General features: G+C 39.1%; 1 protein-coding gene across 1 annotated transcript in view; it reads left to right on the top strand.

Moving 5' to 3' along the window:
- Positions 1 to 20,862, top strand: part of astn2 (astrotactin 2) — a gene marked incomplete at both ends in the record, with an annotated part of 321,802 nt that overhangs the window by 196,243 nt on the left and 104,697 nt on the right. The window contains 2 exons of the mRNA XM_083902351.1: positions 2,965 to 3,115; positions 19,163 to 19,329. Of these exons, the coding sequence (XP_083758477.1) occupies positions 2,965 to 3,115; positions 19,163 to 19,329 (318 nt within the window). The remainder of the gene's footprint in view (positions 1 to 2,964; positions 3,116 to 19,162; positions 19,330 to 20,862) is intronic.

Raw genomic sequence — 20,862 nt, 5'->3', positions numbered from 1 at the left:
AAGTCGACAAAACTGAAGCGAGTACTATTGAAAAGGGCAAGTAAAAGAAAAAGAGCGTCTGTTCGAGCAAGAGTTAACCTTGGGAACGTGTCCAGTGGATAACAACGTGTTCTTCAAGACCGTCGCCGAGTTTCTTCCTTCTGCATTAGTAAGTACATGCTAACTTTATTAGCCGGTGTTCGGCGTCAGAGCTGACCATCAGAATTCCGTCTGGTTGATACAGTGATTTCTATTGATTTAGGCAAGAAAATAAATGTAACTTAGTAAAAACTAGCAGAGAAGAGCAGCTGCTTCCGGTGAAAACACAGTATTGTTTTCCCGTAGTACTGTAAAATATTAGAATTCCTGCCGCCAGAGGTGGAAAAAGTACTAAAATATTGTACTCAAGTAAAAGTACCGATACTTTGATGAAATATTACTCAAGTAAAGTAAAAGTAGTCATCTGAAAATGTACTCAAGTAAAAGTAAAAGTAGTCATCTGAAAATGTATTCAAGTAGAAGTAAAAAGTAGTTCATTTGAAATGTACTTTAAGTAAAAGTTACTTAGTTACTTTGCGTGGGGCGTGAGGCAGTGGCTTAGGCAGAAATAATATTTTGGGTGGGCTAATACAAAAGTGGGTGGGCTATCTTTGCCCCAAAAAAAGGAATTAGAACTAGAACAATTACTATTGACAATGACTATTTTACTTTGTAATATTATGCATTACAAAGTTCCACTCCCTTGAGTTTGACGGTTGTTTGTATTATTAATTTCCTGACAACGTTACGGTACGATAGCTGCTGGTGTTTAGTAAGGTAATCTCTCGTATTGACTGCACTGAACAAACGCTGTGTTTTATCACTAAAAAGTTGTTCAAATGACAGTGAATAGTTCTCTAACAACAATGAGATTTATGTTCATCGCACCAAAGTTACTTCAACAAGAGATCCGATGGTTATTGTGTCACAGAGGTGAAGGAGAAGAAAACGTCCAGCTCCATCCAGAACTACAGAGGTTTCTATGAGGCTGCAGAATGGAAAAGGACTTCAGGAATGCTGTCCAAAGACCTGATGACCTGAAGACACTTGTGTCCACTATCTACTGAAGACCAACGACACTTGTGTCTTCTATCTACTGTCACACTGACACCACACAAAGCTGAACATGTGTCTCTGAATTATATGATGCATTTTAGGCTTGTGATTAAAATATCATCATCACAGAACTAAACTCAGCTAAAACTCATTGAGAACTTCAAACTGTTCAGTTTCTATTTTGTAGAATAACATGTTTATATTTTAATCAATAGTCGGTACATTTATGACTCAAACTGCTTTAGTGTTGGATGTTCTGTTCCTAGAACTTCATACTGTAACTACTGTTGGTAATAAAATATCCTATAATCTGTAGTAACAATACATACATGACTCTAATTTTTAAACACTTTTTCATATGAGGGGGTTTGAGCTGGGATGGAAGCAAAGCCTCTGAATGCTCTTTCATATATTTCAGACTGATTACCACTATGTGCCTACCTAATTTTCCATGTACCACCTCTGCTGTAAATACAGCAGCCATTTGTCAAAGTGGAATCTATGGACCCTGAGGTGTTTTTGAGGGGTTACAGTGACTGTAGTCATAGTAGTAAAGGTAAAAAGTGAAGGTAATAACAATCATTTTTCAATACCTCGGACTCGCAACTATTGGTTAAAAGCACATGTACAAAAAGCTTACTGTATTTACTGTATAAGCTTGCAAAGTATACATAAATAAAACAAAAGTTAACAAATGCTGGCACAAAAACTAGTTATATGCATTTACTGGCAATAAGGGTTTTATTTTTCCTACATTAGTCAGTGCAGCCTGAAGCCAGTGTACGTGTCCCTTGGATCAGGATATTTCTGCCTTATTTTCCAAGAACAGTAGCTTGGAATGAGCACCTTCACCCAGGTGAAACATCCTGTCAGTAAACAAAGTGTCCGTACTGATGCTGCTTGAATCCAGGCTCAGGGATGTGGTCGTTGTCTCTGCCTCTGAAGAGCTTGTGCTGAGATGAGGAGTAATCCTGTGATAAAACCATGACAAAAGAAATGATGTTGTGAAAGATTCTGTTGCACTGTAAATTACTTACATTGAATAAATTACAAATTATAATTGAACACAAGCTCATTTTCTAACTCTACACTCAACTGACACAATATTGTCAATATCTGTGATATGGCACCATAAAACCAGGATAATTCATGCAGCCCGTGCTGTACATTCCTGTATATTCCTGCTTAAACTAAAGTCTGCTAAATGACGCGCTGGTGGTAAAAGTCCCTCATCTAGAGGCGACGCAGAACTATAAACCTGACTTTGTTCCAACTTAAATTTTATGTGACAAAATGACTACAACTGTGTGAAATAAGTTATATTTCTGGAAAATATGACAATTGACTGTACCCTGTTGGATGACAGGCGTGCGTCAAGTGGTATTTACAAGAGTGCAGTTACACTTGGCAACTTTGGGGGGGCGCTTGTGAGTCGAAAATATGGAATACTTAAAGCAAATAATGTATTGCTTTGAGTAAGCATCTGCTATAAACAATGTGATACCATCTGACAATTTTTAGACTTCCTGTGGATATTATTGATATTATTATAATAATAATTATTAATAATAAAAAAAAAATAGAAAACACAATAATAATATTGATGATAATGATGCATCAGATTTTATAGCACTTTTCAGGTCACTCAAAGACGCTTTAACAAGATAACAAAAAAGGAAGGTGGTCGGTAATGCATTACTACATTAAATGAAGTAATGAATGTTAAAACTATGGTAATGCCAGTTTGACCAGGTGGGTCTTGAACGTCTGTAGTGGGAGGGAACTCCAGAGAAGGCTGTGCCCCCCAAGGTTTGGTGCTTGTTCAAATCGTATCAAATAAACTATTATTATAATAATGATAATAACCCATTTCATTTACATCTCTTCCAGGGAGGAGGCCATGATGTCCACTTACTTTGAGACAGTAGATGACCTTCTGGCGTCATTCGGGCCGGTCCGTGACTGCTCCAAAGATAACGGCGGCTGCAAGAAGAACTTCAAGTGTGTGTCCGACAGACAGTTAGACTCATCTGGCTGCATGGTAAGTGTGTTTACATGTGCTGGTCTTGTTCCTACATGACATCTTAGATGTTAAGATGATCATTCATCAGTCATTCCACCATGATTGTGTTTGTGTGCATGCGTTTGTGAGATCAAGTCCAGTGTCAAGTGACAGATAGGCTGACAAAAGACCTAGATATACTCAGGTCTGCTGTCAGCGGGACAAGTGTTCAGGTGCAGCTAACTAGCCAGCGGAGCTCAGAGGGATTGTGACAGCCCATTTCGAAGGGACAGGAGAGCACAGTCGCAGAGCTGAATTCAAAGCTGTCACTCTGGCCGAAGAGACACACGTGCTGTCTCGTGCATGCCAGCAGTTGAGTTTGTTATGTCCCAGCGGGTTCGAGGAATAGGCCATAATAGGCACCATCTACTGGAGGGGTGCCGGACAACCCCAAAGGGAAAATATATATATATATATTTATATATATATGTGTATATATATATATATGTATATCTATATGTATATCTATATGTATATCTATATGTATATATAATATACACATACATATATATATATATATATATATATACAATAATATAATGATTGCATCTCAAAGTACGTCACAATAAAAGAAAAAGAAAATTGAAAAATAAAAGAGATGCGAATACAACAATAAAACACAACACAGGGTAGAATGAAAAGGACAAGGCTGATGTAAAAAAGTAAAAAAAAAAAAACACCACCCTGTTTTAACTTTCAAATAAACTATATATAGTATATAGAATTGTTGAGACAGAAGTTCAGAAGTGTCAAATTTAGAATAGCTGTCAAGTAGTTCTGTAATATGCCATTTTTTGCAACTTTTTCTTGCAGTGTCCATACGTCTATTGTAAACTTTGTTGACTACAGTACCATGCTACGTGCAGTAGTGTTTTATGACGTGTTTATTAATGTGTCTGTGACTGTGTGACATTCATATGCATAGGGCCTTGCCCTGTGTGTACTTAATTATTTCTCATAGGTGAGGTCGGTAAGTTGGTACTGTAGGTAAAAAACTTTAATGTCTCCAGTCGCGATCTACGATGTCAGCGGTCATCAATGGTCATTTTTTTTAACATCTCATTTTCATTCAGAAAAAACACACTTTTAAAAGGATTACTGTGGGGTATTTGTGCAGATCTGCGAGAAACAAAGACGTTCTCTTCAGTCTGTGGAATGAGACGTGTATAGATCAAGACAATAATGAATCTAAAATGATATTATGCAGTAGACAGTATTGGGATTTCGATGAACTGCTCAGCCCTAATACCTACGGTATTGACTCCTTTGAGATGAGCTTCTATTCTTCTAATTGTTTTAGATCATCCAGGCAGACACCAGTGATATTACAGCACAGCCTGGCCAGTTTTTTCCTCCCATTTGTTTTTGACACTGAGATGTCCAAACCAATAAAGGAAGAATAGAACATTTTCATTTAGGTCCTGTTTGCAGCTTCCTTTCATACCCCGTTTCAGACATGGTTATAGTAATTAAGTTGCTGCTTAGTAGTTACTACATGTCTTTGCTGCTATAAGACTGATTAAGTAATTAAGTACTTAAGTGATATATATGTATACGTTTCAAGATACGTTTGCATAATCACTTCTTTTAAATACATTTCTCCCCCCGCAAGATGAACGCCACTCATTAAATGTGTATGCCATCTGCTGTATCCTGTCTCGGTGTTTGTGATATTTCCAAGCGATGCATAATATTTTATGTGGCGTTTTGCAGTCGTATGAGTTGGGTGTTATGCACTCTATGAACTCTTACGCTGTCATTTGTATGCTGTTGTGTTATACATTGTGTGTACATGTGTACATGTGGGCACTGTGGGGGCCTCACACTGTTGTAGTTTGTGCTCCGATATTGATTGTACACAGACTTAACATTTAATGGTATTCTCTGCTTTAGTCTAGTGTCTTTTATTCTTTTCCTTGCGGATATGATGGCTTGCTTCGTTTTCACGTTAAGCTTTCGCTATCATCTTAAAGGAAAAAAAAAATGTATTTCAGATATTGCATCGCTGTCTGCTCCCATCAACAAAGGTTCTTCTGGGATATTTACAAGAGCGGGGTGACTGTGGAACTTGCGATGCCAGGCTTTCGACAGCGCGAGGCGGGCCCGTGTCGTAAAGTAATTAAATTGATGAGGCATCTCAATTGCTTGAGGATGGTTTGGAGAGTCATTAAGGGCTTGGACAGGGCTATAAATTGACTGGTCTTTTCACTGTTTGTGTCGAAAAACCCAAAGACAAACACTCATACAGCCATTCCCCTGTTTTTCTCTCTTGTTTCTCAGCCTTTTAACTCTGGAGAAACAAGAGTGTCCAGGAAAAACTCCTCCTCCTACACATTTGTTACACTGGCGTGATATAGTCTGTAGTTTTGTGTGATACTGATGCCAGTCTAATGAGACACAGCCTTATCAGTAACAATCCCGCTAAGCCTCGATGTGCAGCATACGTTTGACTGACAGGTCCGCTGTAACAGAATGAGCTACACGCTGTAGCATATAATACAATATTTTAACTTTAAACTCACCTCTTTTGTCTTTCACCTTGATGATTTCATCCTCCGCAATTTACCTCCCACTGAATTACCATGACAAAAAAGACTTAACATAAATAAACCTTAATCATAGAGTATTTGCCGTCAGTCGTCAGAACCAAGAAGATGCCCGCCCTTTACACCGTCGACAGCTCGAGGCTGTTCTTGTTCTCTTTTAAGCTTTTGTTTCCATTCCAGTAGTAATTGCTTTTTGCCCACAGCTTCTTGACAGTTTAATATTCATCGTGGTGTCATAATAACACAGTTCTTTACATTTGTTTGTTGGTACTCCTCGTAAGTGCATTGATCATTTATTAAGTACGTGCAAAGTGTCACAGCGCACAAATAAAAGTAGCTCCCAACTATTGCACATCTAATTTCTAACTTTTTAACGACTGTAAGGACTTCTAAGCATATTTTTGACCGTCTCATAATATGGTATACAATATAAATACATGTGTACATGAGTATTGAATCAATGTAATTTCTGTTCAATTCAATTAAATTTATATAGCCCGACATCACAAACAAAAACAAAATAAAAGAAACCTTGGGGCGACGGTAGCTCAGTGGTCGAGCGAGTTGTCTTTCAACAGGTTGATTGGGTTAGATTCCCGGCTCCGCTGGTCGACACCAGTCCTTGGGCGCCACGTTGCTCCTGGCGGCTGTGTCGGCAGAGTGTGAATAGGTGTGATAGATGGGTGTGAGTGAATGGGTGAACGGCTGAGCTAGAAAAGTGCGATATAAAAACAAACCATTTACCCACAGAGGATGGACGCCTCTCCCAGGATGTAGGTCACATGCACAGGTGTCACATGTGCAGGTGTCACATGTGCAGAAACAAGTTCAGCACATCACAGACAAAACATCACATCTACAAAGAGAGGGAAAGAGTAGGAAAAATAGAGATTTCACAGATCAATAAAAATGAATAAGAATCACGATCTTCACTTTTAGTTTCATCTCATCTGAGATGTGACACGCACGATTGGTTGCAGCTGCTCCTCGTGTGAGCCTCATAAAAGCCGTGGATGAAGGATGGATGATTACTAATAATAATAACATTACCAGTAATAATAGAATAACGGCTGTTGTATTATTTGAAGCCCTGGAATCGGGGATACCCGTGAATTAAAAAACATTTGTTCAACTAAAAATTGTAAACCTTGTATTTTGCAATTTGCATTCTATAAAGGGCTGAAGGCTATAATTGAGCTTGTATAGTATATATATATATTTTTTTTATTTACATTAAAGGTGCATTATGTAATAAATCTAAAGCAACTGGCCATAAAATCCTCCTAATATGTCACAGAGAACAAGAATAATGTTCATATAAAATACTGAACTCACCAACAACAGCAGTACAGCCAAAATATTAAAAAATATTTTGCAGACCGCAAATCATATTTATGTTTTGAAATCATATTTTTGGCATGTGGCGCCTACAGCCGTCTTCCAATCATTGCAGTCAGTAGAGTCTCAGCTGCCGAACAACCACGGGTTGCCAGTTACGTCTGAGCTACAATGGCGGAGAAAACGAAACCTAAAAGACCTCGGTATTTTGAATTTGAGTGTAGTAACTGTTTTTGGCCACATTCTTACATATGGCACCTTTAAAACCATGTGCCATTAAAATGAATCCTTATTTGAGTTGGTGGAGAGAGGTGGACCATGGAGTATAAATAAAATATGAATGAGCACCATATTTTACAAAGTCTATATGTCACCATCTCACAGCAAGCCCCTGAATGTATAATTTCAATGTGTGGGTTTTCTCCAGGTTAGTGTTCTCCAGTTTCCTCCCACAGGGCATTGGGGATTAGGCAAATTGGACTCTAAATTGACCGCGAGTGTGAGAGGGAATGGTTGTTTGTCTCTATGCGTGGCCCTGTGATGGACCTGTCCAAGGTGCCCCACACCTTTTTGCGCCCCTATGTCAGCTGGGCTTGGCACCAGCGTCCTCTCCCCTGTGACTCTCATGTGGACGATAAAGTAAAGCGGTTCAAGATGAGTGAGAGTGAGTGATTCCTGCACACACGGCACTATTTCACAGTTTAACCATCAACATGTAACTACTAAGACCCATATCCATGGGACAAGAATTATCACTTTTAATAAAGGGAAGAAAAGACAAAGGGAGACCGCATACATATTAATGCACTCTGCCTTGTTCAATGTTCTTTTTTTCCCTTGGACCTCACTTAATAGTATAGCTGAACACTGAACATCCTGTCTCACTTTCGTAGAATATAAATTATACATGTTTTCGGACTGTAAAATGATTCAGGAGAGAGTGCCATACCTCCGTGTGTGGCTGAGTAATGTTCAGTCTTTGAAGAGTAACTCAGAGGATTGTGAAGCACAGTTTTATTACTTTCTCTTTTTTTTTGTCAGTTGATGTTATTTTAACTGTCTTATTCCCAGAAGGTGTGCTAACAGAGGTGTGACATGACACAAGCGGTGCTTAAAAAAAAAAACCGCCCGTCGGTGTCAGTCGCTCACGGCTGTCAACTGCTCTTAGTTAACATGCATTTGCGTGTAATTATAATGTTGTCAAAGATTTGGAGATTTGGAGACATTATATTACCTTTTTTTTTTGCTGTCGTTGCTGCTGCTGTTGCTGTTGCTGTTGCTGCTGAGGCAAAGTGAATAAAAGATGGTTTATTCTTGTGCTCGCTAACCTCAGCTTATAACAGCAGCTGTTGTAAGTGCAGGTTAGCGGTTTTAGACAGGTAGCTGTTTTTTGTGGGTTGTTTTTCTTTTCTTTTTTCCTCTCTTTATGTCTTGGCCCATCAAACACAGTTTAGACATTTGTTTTACTGCACAGCAACAATATGCTGTGTAAAACTATATATACTGTTGTGATGTTTACATTGTAGTTTGTAGCCTGCAGTTTCAATGATCACAGGAAAGAAAAAGAAAATAGATCAACTTGAAATGTTTCATCTTCTTTTTTTTTAATTTGTTTTTTTATGAGGATTTTCTTTGAACGGTTACAGAGTCAAGGTGGTACATAGAAAAATAAGTTCAGTCCACTTTTTCCATTTTTCATAAAATAGAATCTCTTGTTATCTCAATTTGTCTCTGTACAAATATCTCTTCCACAATGCACAGCCACTGCCCTTCAGTCGGGGGTTCTGTTCTATACCATGATCTCGTTACATGTCCTCTTTTTGTAGTATGTCTTGCATGTTTTAGGTATCTCATATCCTCATATTTCATTTCCAAACCACACCATATCATATCCCGGTATCCTGTAATCTGTGGTCTACGTCCACAAGATCTCCAACTTGGCTGTTGGTTGGATACCAATTCCTTCCTAATCTTTGGAGTGATTCAAAAAGATCTGATCACATTTTTTCCAGTTGAATTCTCTCCAAATCCTGGCGTTATTTGTTCCTTCAATTCCTTTTCCCCATTTTTCTTTAATATACAGAGAGGAAGTTTTTCTGCATGACATCAAACCATGGATTTATTATATGAACTGGATAGAGCACCGCCCCCTCTGCCTTGAAGACATGTTTTGCATGGTGGCCACTGTGGGTACTGCAACAGAAAACCCCATAAAAAGCCCAAAAGCCCAAAAAGCAACTTTACCATTGAGTAAAACAGACGCCTGTAAAAGTGTCCACAGGATACCTCGAGACATGGACACGGGCTTTTATAGATCTTTATATGGTAGTGACACTACTGCGCAAGCTCTATGGTGCCCCATAGCCCGGAAATAAACACGGAAGTCAAAAAACTGTTATGCACTGGGTGAGCAGCTTCATAGGAATGAACGGAAGCGGAGGGGCGGTGCTCTGTCCAGTTCATATAATACATCCACGCATCAAACCTTTATATAAAGCTGAGATTACCTTCATATGTTTTCTGGGTAACACTTTAGATTAGGAAACACATATTCACCATTAACTAGGTGCTTAGTAACATATATAAGTAGCATACTAGCCCTTTATTAATAAATATTAAGCACGTATTAACACCACATGTAGGAAAAATCTTAATTCATGTTGTAATAGAGGTAGAATAAGGTTATGTAGACTAAGGTGTTAATATGTGCTTAATGATTACTAATAAAGGGCTAGTGTGTTACTTATATATGTTAGTAATCACCTAGTTAATGGTGAATATGTGTTGCCTAATAGAAAGTGTTTCCGTTAGTTATATTAGTTTTTATCTCCTTCTCAAAATAATCCCTTATTTCATAGGTACCGATATAGGAACTGTGCTCTAAACCTTTTTGAATAACGTGCACAACAATAGAAAACCTTTTGCAGAACATTCATTTAATGCAGCGTCACAATCACAAGATGACGATAAAGTTACAGTGTTTGATCATCCATCCATCCTGCTTATAAAAATCTTTGTGAGGGTTAAAATAGGCCAACCTTTATGGTCATATCAGTAAATATAATGTATCATGCTGAAATCTAATCCCTTGTGCCTTTTTTAAAATTATTATTATTGAACAGTTTGTGAGTGGGAGAGTGCATGAGAGGACGGTGTAGCCGTTTATCCAGTGGTGTCGAGTTCTCGTTGAACCTGTGGTCAGCGTAGCATGTCATCCACTGTGTTTTGTGTGTGAAAGGGGGGAAATACTGATGCACTTTCCTCAAGTCTCCCGGGGCCACTCGGTGAGCTTCAAAACTCTGTAAACACGGCTTTTCCTGGCAGCCTTCCATTTTTTCCCAAAGTTTTAGTTTGACAACTGCAGCATATTGTGGTTTCTGTGCTTTTACGGAAATGGCGCGGTGTTTTTCTTTATGGCACATTGTTGCATCCTGCTACAGTATCTGTCTTCCTAATGGAAGTCCTCCGAGTCTGAGCAGATGGTGGGATATTAGTGGCATATCTTTCATCAGTTGATGTCCCTTTTGGGACATGGTAAACTTGTTCAGATGCTGCGTTGGCAAAGATGTATTCTTAAATTTCCAGACCCCACCTGAAACTGTAATTCTGGCCTGTCAAATTCCAGTTGTTTATAACAGCTTAGAGATGACAGATAGTGTTGCCTTCAATCTCATTTTGTGACACGTGTATGGCACTGTCTTAGGGTTTATTAAAATGTGTAGCTCACTCCAGAAGTCAAGAATTAAACGATGGGTTGTCAGCATGGAATCAGATTTCTGCTTGGTTGCCTTGTGTTAGCATAAAGAGTCAGCAGGGAGGGACAACAATGGCAGCTCCACCCAAACAAAAGTTTTGCGCAAACTCTCAGCTGCTAATCCTTCTGCCCGCCGTCCCCCGTGCGTCCCCAGCAACTGAGCGCTGTGCTCCACTTCACAGCACATCTCAGTTTACCTCATTACCACTGAATTCTAATGCTTTATGGTTTAAAGCAAATGCACTGTAATATATATATATATTTATATTTCATCCTTTGAGCCTTACACTGTTGGTTTAATGCTGGATCAAGTGTGTCATTGAATGCACCGCAGCAGAGATCTGCGTTGCACTTTTCCAGTCACGGATGGGAATCAAGATCTTTGCACAATGGAGTGTGGTTCTGACGATGCCTTTTACAAGGAAATATTAGCATTTGTGAACATTTGTAACAAGAAATGGATGATGCACTTATTTTAGGGAGAACCATCTTCACTCTACATCTACACTACCTTTCAAAAGTTTGGGGTCACTTAGAAATGTCCTTATTTTGAAGGAAAAGCACTTCTTTTTTTCTTTTTTTCAATTACTATAACATTAAATGAATCAGAAATACACTCTTTGCATTGTTAATGTGGTAACGACTATTCTAGCTGCAAACGTCTGGTTTTTAATGGAATATAGGTGTATAGAGGCCCATTTCCAGTGTTCTAATGGTACATTGTGTTTGCTAATCCCGTTAGAAGGCTATTAGATGATTAGAAAACCCTTGAAAACCCTTGTGCAATTATGTTAGCACAGTTGAAAACAGTTTTGCTGGTTCTTTGACGAAAGGGCAAAATGATTATTTTGAATAAAAATCATTATTTCTAATCGTCAATGTCGACTATATTTTCTATTCATTTTGCAACTCTTTTGCAACTCTTTTAAAAGTGTGACTTTTAATGGAAAACACAAAAAAATGTATAGGTGACCCTAAACTTTTGAACGGTAGTGTAGAGTAAAAAATCTCTTCATATCTTAACGGAGTCACATATGTTTTCTGTATATATACATCTTTTTAGGCTTCTTTAGAAATGTAATTCATTTTAAATTCATTCGTTTTAGCCGTCTCCCAGTGTGTGGGATTGGGTTTTCTCCGGTTTCCTACCAAGGTCCAAAAACATGCAGATTTGGGGATTAGGCAAATTGGACACTCTAAATTGACTGTAGGTGTGAGTGTGAGAGTGGATGGTTGTATGTTGTCCTTGTGTGGCCCTGTGATGGACTGGCGACATGTCCAAGGTGGACCCCACATTTCGCCGTATGTCAGCTGGGATTGGCTCCAGCGGCCCCCCTCAGTGACCCCTCATGTGGAGGATAAAGCGATGGATGGTTGGTTGTCGTAGTGTGTCCTTTACTATTCTTTCTACTGTATTTTTGTTTATATATTGTGTTTCCTCGCATGAGCAAAGATAGCTCATTGTGACAAGGCATGTCACCGCTGTCTTTGGCATCAAAAGGAAGCAAATAACAGCAGTTTTCCTTAAGGCCTCTGGCAATCGAGCTGAGCCGAGAGCAGCTGAGTGTGGTGACAGAGTCACAAGACAAAGGAAATCCTTTCCTTCCTCACTGTTATCTGTTGTGTCAAGGAAAGAAAGGAGGATGACAAACATAAGCGGAATGCATAGCACAATATGAGCACTGAGCATGTATGCGAAAACGGAAGAAGGCAGCATGTGCTTCGTGAACATGCGTCCAAACGTGCGTCCATGTTTCTGTGCAGCAAACGTTCACGCCACACGAAAACAATTCAAACGACAGACTAAATCTGTCTTCAGTCACAAAGTCTATTTTTGACCCGTGGCAACAGCATTTCCGATAGCTGAGAGACAACTGTGTGTTTTCTCAGTGAGGATTAAGTACGACTTCACATGTGAATGAGGAAGCAACAGCCAGGGAATTAATTGCTCCCTCACATTTCTCACTCTCTCTCTCTCGCTCTCTCGCTCTTGCAGCAGTAAAACTGTTGTGCCTAATTTAACCCATTTGAACAGCAGTGGAGCTGCAGGGCATGCATCTCTGCCACCTCTAAACCAGATTAAGCTGTCAAATATGCTTTTAGAGTATTTGATTTTTTTTTCCCTCCTCCCAGTTGCCTGTCAGTGTGATTTAGCGTTGGGCTGTTTCAAAGCCTTTTTTTTTTTTTTTTTTTTTGATATGTGCTGCTTTATGAAACTCTCAGCACACATACAACTTATAAAGGGAAACATTCCTGCACTACCTTTCTTCCTTAAGTATTTGCTGTTTATAAACAGTAGCTCCCCCGTGCTGTAAATTCAAAAGTTGCTTCGTGAATATATATAAATCCTTGATCACACTTTTTGTTTCCCGATCCTTTGCCACTCGAATGAATGTCTACCATCTTGACTTTGACACGTTTATTAGAAGAAAACAGGCCCCGTGAATACATTATGCTCAGTTCTTGATTAAAGCTGAGGGCACTAATGGGTGATTAGCAAAATGAATAGCATCCATTCAGATGTGTAAACTTTAATTTGTAGGGGTGATCTATATGTGAACTCCATAACACATAGGAAGATAAATGTGCAGTTTTATTTGATGCACTTAATTTTTCTTCAAACCTGCTCACCTTGTACGTTTAATCCCTTAACTATGCTTAAGAACGAAATACCATCTCTCTCTATAGTACTTAATGATGTCATAAATTTCTCGTTTGAAATATCCCCGAGAGAATCCATATAGGAAACGCTCAATGTTTTATTCTTCACCCTCACATGTCTGCATTCAGGCATGAGTGAATAAATGATCGTTAAATAAAAATCAGCAATAATATGTCACCACCCAATTCATTAAAGTTAGTTGAGTCGTTGGAGCTATTAATCATTTGTGACTGGACTTGAAAATAGGCATTAAAACATACTTTGTTTAATGTGTAATTTAAAGTATTTTTTTTTTATTTTTTTTCACAATAATTCGATAATAACCTTACAGCATAATATAAATCAAGTCTTCTGCACCTGGGCTCTGTTTACATCCATCCATCTTTGGATGAGGGTTGTGGGGGAGGCACTGGTGCCAATCCCAGTCGACATGGGGCAAAGGTCAGGGTCACACCTTGGACAGTTCACCAGTCCCATCACAAGGCCACATAGAGACAAACAACCATCCACTCTCGCCAATGTTCAATTCACCTAATACCCAAATCTGCATGTTTTTGGACTGTGAGATACGAAACAGAAAAAAACCTGGAGAAAACCCATGCACATGCGGGGAGAACATGCAAACTACATGCATAAAAGGCCCTCAGGGTTCCTATGCAGCATGGAATTTAATTTGAGTCATTTCCAGGTCTGGATAAGTATACAAAAAGGGAAAAGTGTATGGAAAAATGTTTGTGTTGTTTCCAGACTATTATGTCACTTTCTGAAATACCGTATATTCATATATACAAATCAAAAGCCTACCTGTGTAGATGATATGAAACTAATCAAGCTGGCTGTAGAATGGTGTCAGGTTACCATGGTTACCGTTCGCCGTGCGACTGCGATTCTCATTTATTTATTTTTTTCCATACATGTCGTCGAGCTACAGCCACCTATTGTCGGCAGCAACGGTGTCATGGGTCAGTGCAAGTTTTCCAAGGGCTGGCTTCATGAAGAAAACTATAAAAGATGTTGAATATGTTTCAATATTGGCTGAAAAATCCTTAGAGAAGTCTGGAAATTTGAGTCTAGAAAAGTATGTAATTTTGAAATGGAAAATGTATAGTATCTTTGCCTACGCTGCAAAGAAACCTAAAAAAAAGGAAAGTGTGTGAAAGATAGTTAAATAAAACTATGTCAACATTAGCAGAGCTTTTCTGATATTGAGAGGTCATAGATCTGTAAGGCAGTTACCTATTTGTGCCACAAGTTTAAGCAAATCGTTCTCGCAGGACAACGTAGCTACAGCCTAGTGCATTGTAAGCATTGGAATGTCTCGTATTTTATACGTGTTAAAACCACTCATTATTGTCAGTTTAATGATTTTTTATGTTAACTAGTAGTGCAGGCGATTGTTTGCTGTACATTTGCGGCTTTTATGACGTGCATTTTTATTCTTTGACTGTTTAGTAAAGTGTTGAAAAATTGTTCTATTACATTCATACATTACATTCATTCATGTTGCCAATTTACTTTCCTGAGTGGTGTTTGTCATTTGATTGTATAGAAATCTGTATTTTTTGATACAGAATATACTTGAAAGATGTTGGTTTTCTTTGTGTGGTTAAGAGATTCATTTGTTAAGCAGAGTTTACTTTGCCTTGCCCCACAAAGGTGTTTGGAGCCAGCCAGCCATGGTGTTTGAAAGCCCAAGCAGACTGTCTAAGAAATTGAGGTCTCGCTCGCAACCCTGTGAACCCTGCGTCTGGTGACGCTTTTCTCTCCGCATGACACTCCTCCATCAAAATAGCATCAAAACACAACGCAGAGAGTCCAGCGGGGGTGTAGCGGGACTGGTATAGCGGACGTGCAGAGGCGTGTGGGACGTAGATCCATCTATGATCGTCACATCTAGTGTGAGGAGGAAATGGTAGTATATTTCCGTCGTGCGGATGAGACTGATAATTGTAATAACATCTCACTCAGTAACATTGTACTTATGTTATACAAATAATGTGTAGCTCGATCTCTTGACCTGTCCTCGTCGTGCTGCCGCAGCAGTAGCAGTAGCTGTAGCACCCACAGAAGGACAGACTGTAATTAATTTATTTGAAATGCAAATCCTCCCCCTCCTCAGGCCCGTGTCTTTGGAGCGTCGTCAGAACAGAGAGAACAAGTAGCTGGTGGGCTGCGCTAATGGCTAACCTTAAGTCCTTTCATTCAGCCACAGAGTGCTGCATGACAATTCTTGAATTACAGACAGCTATTCCCACTGCTCTGCCTCACTGTGATGAATGGCCTCAATTTTGTTCTGGTGAGGAGGTTAGCATTACATTCATGAGATACAGTTATTGTATCTGAGACTGGAGCACTGAATTCTGAACATATGGGAACTATGTCCAAAACGATTGTGTGAACAATGCAAAATGGTCGTTGCACATTTATCTTTTTTTTTTTCATTTATTTGTTGTCATGTGAGGATTTGGTTCTCCTTGGAGATCAGTTTGAAATGGAAAGGCAAACACTGAGCAAACGTTGACCTTTTATCAGCCTTGCACCCACCTTTCTTATGAGCTAGACCTTTATCCGAAAAAATTCTTTCCATGTTTTGTGGGGGAACACATCTCGTCATAAGGAACGAGGAGTTCACTTTTGTCTGGTGGCTGTTGACTGTGGCATCCTGGATTTACCAAGGGATCAATAAAGCGTCTAGTTGTCTGTCTGTCGTAAATCACAGCGGGTTCGGGTTGAAAGGGCGGCATGAGTGTGAGGATCTTCCAAATGTCCATCCATCTTCTACCGCTCTATCCTCCACATGAGGCTCCACAGGGCTGCTGGTGCCAATCCCTGGTGACATAGGGTGTGAGGCGGGGTCACACCGTGAACAGGCCGCCATCACAAGGCAAACGCACAAAGAGACAAAAACGACCAATCTCTCTCAGATTCAAACCCATGGGCAATTTTGAGTGTCCGATAATTTCGAACACGCTGAAAAAATCGACCAGGATTTATGGTTAAGACATAATTATGTTTGAAGACGACAAGGTCGTCGATAATGACGATAAGTACCACCGTAATCGACGGAGTGTTTACCTGCAGATGCCGCAGCGCTGTAAGCACTATCACGGTCACATGTGAAGCAGACTGTTACAGTCATTACATGCTGTTCTTGTTCTTAACACTCCATCAGGACTAAATCAAGGCACTGACACAAGTTTATATTACTTTATTTTCTTACTGTTTTTTAATAGAAAATAGTTATTCACTTTAATTTGACATTTGTGTATCTAAATAAACTAAATTTCACAGGAAAGCCACAGGTGTAAGCTCTCAAATACTTTTTGAATTGTGTTCCTATATCTGCTACAGAGGCTGAGAAATCAGTCATTTAGTCGGCATTGAGCTCAGCTTAGAGGCATTTTTTCCAGGCACTTCAGGCCTTAATGTACGGTCACACAACGCAAACACAAAAGCAGAAAACACGAAAATATTAACTCACAACGCAAAAGCAGAAAACACAAAACACAAAATCATTGTGTTTGTGTAACATTGTGTAATGTTTTTGTGTTTTCTGCTTTTGTGTTTGCGTTGTGAGTTAATATTTTTCGTGTTTTCTGCTTTTGTGTTTGCGTTGTGTGATTTGTGTTTGCGTTGTGAGTTAATGTTTTCGTGTTTCCTGCTTTTGTGTTCGTGTTGTGTGATTTGTGTTTCCGTTTTGAGTTAATGTTTTTGTGTTTTTGATTTGCGTTTGTGTTTTTTGATTTGCGTTTGTGTTTTTGATTTGTGTTGTGTTTTGTGATTTGCGTTTGTGTTTTGCACCTCAAGGCCACCGTATTAATGGGTTAAGGGACGACTTCTGCTCATTTTCCTGCTTTCCTGGTCCCTCACTGTGTTAAAACCATATTTTATTGTTTATGAGACGCTACAACAAACAGAGGAGCACAGTAGAAAGCTGCTCTACACAAATTTCAGCTCCTACTAATATGTTGTTATCTAAAAAATTTTTCCCTTTAAATCCTATAAATAAATGTGCTGAATACAATTTACTGCTAAGGAATTTTGTTCATTTGTTTACGGCAAATAGCAAGAAATACGTGCACAATATAACGTGCTGACTGTCAGTCATTCGAAGGTGACCGGTCTACGGCTGAAACAGTGCTTAAGTGCAAAGCATGAGTTGCCTTTTCCCTGTATTTAAAACACTGCTGCTCCATTATTGCTTGAGCACTCCTTCCAGATATACTTAGGCCCCCGTTTGATGGTGGTAAACTTGTATAATTGGCAATAACACTGCAGTGCTTTAATGTAAGAGTGTAACTACCTTTATTGTTGTGGTTGGCTGTTGGCTGTACATTACGGCTGTATTGGGCATTTGGCAGTCCTGATGTAGCCTTATATACGAACCGGTTGTCTTGTATATTATATCGCGTAACAGCCTTAGCAAACGCCTCCCTGTGGAAAATCCCCAGTTAAATCTAAACTGTACCTTGAATATTTCACTTATACTAAAAGAAAAAGTCACGACACGAGGAGAATATGCTATTCTTGTCATTAAACAATACTTCTGTGTCTTAAATGATTGCATGCTTAGCTCAAGATTCCTGCGGTATTTAATTACAGAGGTCATAACATCCTATTTAAATAGAAAAATGTTGACATCATGCGATATGATGGATTAATTGATTTCTGCTCTTGTTTTTCTTTGCCTCCAACACGAGCAGAAGCAGCAGGAATCATCATTATACATAACCCCATTTGTATTGTTTGGCGTAACAGTCTTTTGTTTACATCTGTCAAAGGTTTTTAGGTCTAAAAGTTGTTAATGGGTAAAAATAAAAAGACATTTAAATTGAGTCCATCTTTGTTATAGGAAACATCTGCTGTTGTTGCGTTGGCTGCCTAATGAGTATTTCTTATGCTGGAGGAAGTAGATTTAATTTAAAAGCACTTTAAATTATCCAAACTCAAAATGATGATATTCAGACTTAGTGTTCGCTGTCAGTGTATTCGGTGTTTGCTCGTCGTCGGCGAATGTGATTTGCTTTTGTGTGAAGGTTACCGGGGTCTCGCTGGTAAACAGAAGCCCGGAGTGAAACAGAATTATTAACCGCGTTTTGAAAATGTAAAACAACAAAGGGGCTGTTATTGTCCATGCATTATTTTAAATTACCCTCACTACATCATCCCTGATTTGAACAAAAAAAACGTCCACATCTCGCTGCCCTCGGTGTCATCTCAAGGATTGTGTGAAATGTGCGAATAAAAAAATATCCAACACTACTCATTTATTACTTAGTGCGCTTATTAGATCTAATTTGATTCTCTCTCTTTTGCCATCGACCTTAAGTGTCACTGTGCTCTTGCAGTCAAATGAGCTCTAATGATGGACTACCAGCCACACACTGCCAGTTTCATTTTCACGCGGTTGCAACAACTTTTCCATTATTTTCATTCTCATAATTCCATTCCTCCTTGGTTTAATCAACCTATTCTTTTTTCCTCATGCGCTCGCCTTCACTCTCATCTTTGCCATCTCTTCTCACTATCTTATTTGACCTCCTCTGTGCCACCTGATCTTGATTAAAATGCACATGCTGACCTCTGTGTCTGTATCTCTTCTTCCCTGTCTCTAATCTATGCCCTCCTGCTCAACCCCCTTCTCTACATCTCCCTCCTACCACCTTTCTGTCTGTCTTTCTTTCTCTCTTTCTCTCTTTCTCTCTTTGTCTCTCTTTTTCTTGCAGTGTCCTGGGGGGCTGAGGCCAATGAAAGATGGCTCCGGTTGCTATGACTACTCCATGGGCATTGACTGCACGGATGGCTTCAATGGAGGCTGCGAACAGCTGTGTCTTCAGCAGCTTGTGCCCCTTGAAGATGACCCTAGTTCCAGCAATGTGCTTATGTTTTGTGGGTGAGAATAACTAACAGTAAAATATTTAAAGGTGTCTGGAGGCGAGAAATAAAGGCTTCTCTTGAAAAAAGCTACATAAAGGCAGGAAAATGTTCTTCCGAAGGCAAATACTCGCACGAACAAAATGCAAATAGATGACTCAAATTACTTTTTTTTAATGTGATGAAAGGCATTCAATACGGTAGAAATAGAGAACAATACTAATTAACTGTAAAAGCAGTAAAAAAATAACAATATATAACACCACAAATATCACCAGAGCAATAATCTGCTGCACAGAATAACAATTCTACAAGACAAAGAAAAAGAAGTCAAAAACATTTTTTTGTTTTGTTTATTCAAACATATTTTTTAATGTGTTGCACGTGTTACTGAAAACTGAAATGCACCCACATTTCTTATTTCTCATCATATTTCTTAGTTCCCAAGTCATAGGATTGTCGTATTTCTGGCACCTTTAATTGCAAGTGTGTTTAAATACAAATACAGCTGAGCTAGAGCTGAGACAATTCATCGATAAATGGATTATTAATCGATTACTAAATTAATCGTCAACTATGTTGATAATTCCTAATTGGTTTGAAGCTGTTTTCATGATTAAAACAAGAATTTTAGCTTCTTGAATGTGAATATTTTCTTAATTTCTTTGCTTCACATAACAAAGAAATCATTCAAACGGAATCATGTTGGTTTTTGGACAAAACGATTCATCAATTAATCGGGAAAATAGTTAGTTGCCGCTCTAAGCTAAGTATCTGGATCAGTAGGTGCAGTGAAGACTGAGTCTGTCTCCAGAGATTCCTTATTTCTTCATGCCTGAAACTTAGACTGTGCTGACTGAAATTCCCACACATTATTCAGCTGTATATCTGCTCTGCAAGCGCCCTCTTCCTCACCTCATGCATGTTCCACTGAGCTGATGCACTGTGTGGAGTGAAGAGGCTTTTTTTTTTTTCATTCTTCTTTCGAGCACCTGCCCTAGAACTAGGCTGTCTCTCATGACACAGTAATCTCCGAGGAGTTTCCATTTGGAAAAAGGTTGTTCTGCGGCCGTGAAAAGCTGTGCAGCTGGTCGTGAGCGATGTTACACTCGGGCATTCCACGAGTTCACGGGGAAATAATGTTCCACGCCATTATATCACCTCTGCCATTTACCCCTTATACACCGGATGGGACGGATCAGTGGGCTCAGGCTGTTTGTGTCATGTCTGTCAGTGGTATTTCAGAAAATTATGGACCGTGCCACTTTTTCATACTTGCCAGCTGTACTCTCCACTGCTTCTTGCTGCAACATCCTCTATATATATATATATATGTATTTATATATATATACACCTGTATTTTACTGTTGTTTGATAGCTAAATATTATATACAGGCTCATTTAAGCAGTTTTGGAGATGATAATCTGGTAATAAAATATAAGATTGAGGAACATTGATTAAAGTGAAGTGAAAGGTGCTGACTCCATAATATTCCATTGCGAACACATTGTGCTGTTACAAAGAAACTATGTGTATTTGCGTGTGTGCTAC

The sequence above is a fragment of the Microchirus variegatus genome (genome assembly GCF_963457635.1).
Source record: "Microchirus variegatus genome assembly, chromosome: 16".
NCBI lineage: Eukaryota > Metazoa > Chordata > Actinopteri > Pleuronectiformes > Soleidae > Microchirus > Microchirus variegatus.
The sequence above is the reverse complement of the archived record's forward strand: the minus strand, read 5'-3'. Positions and strand labels throughout refer to the sequence as shown.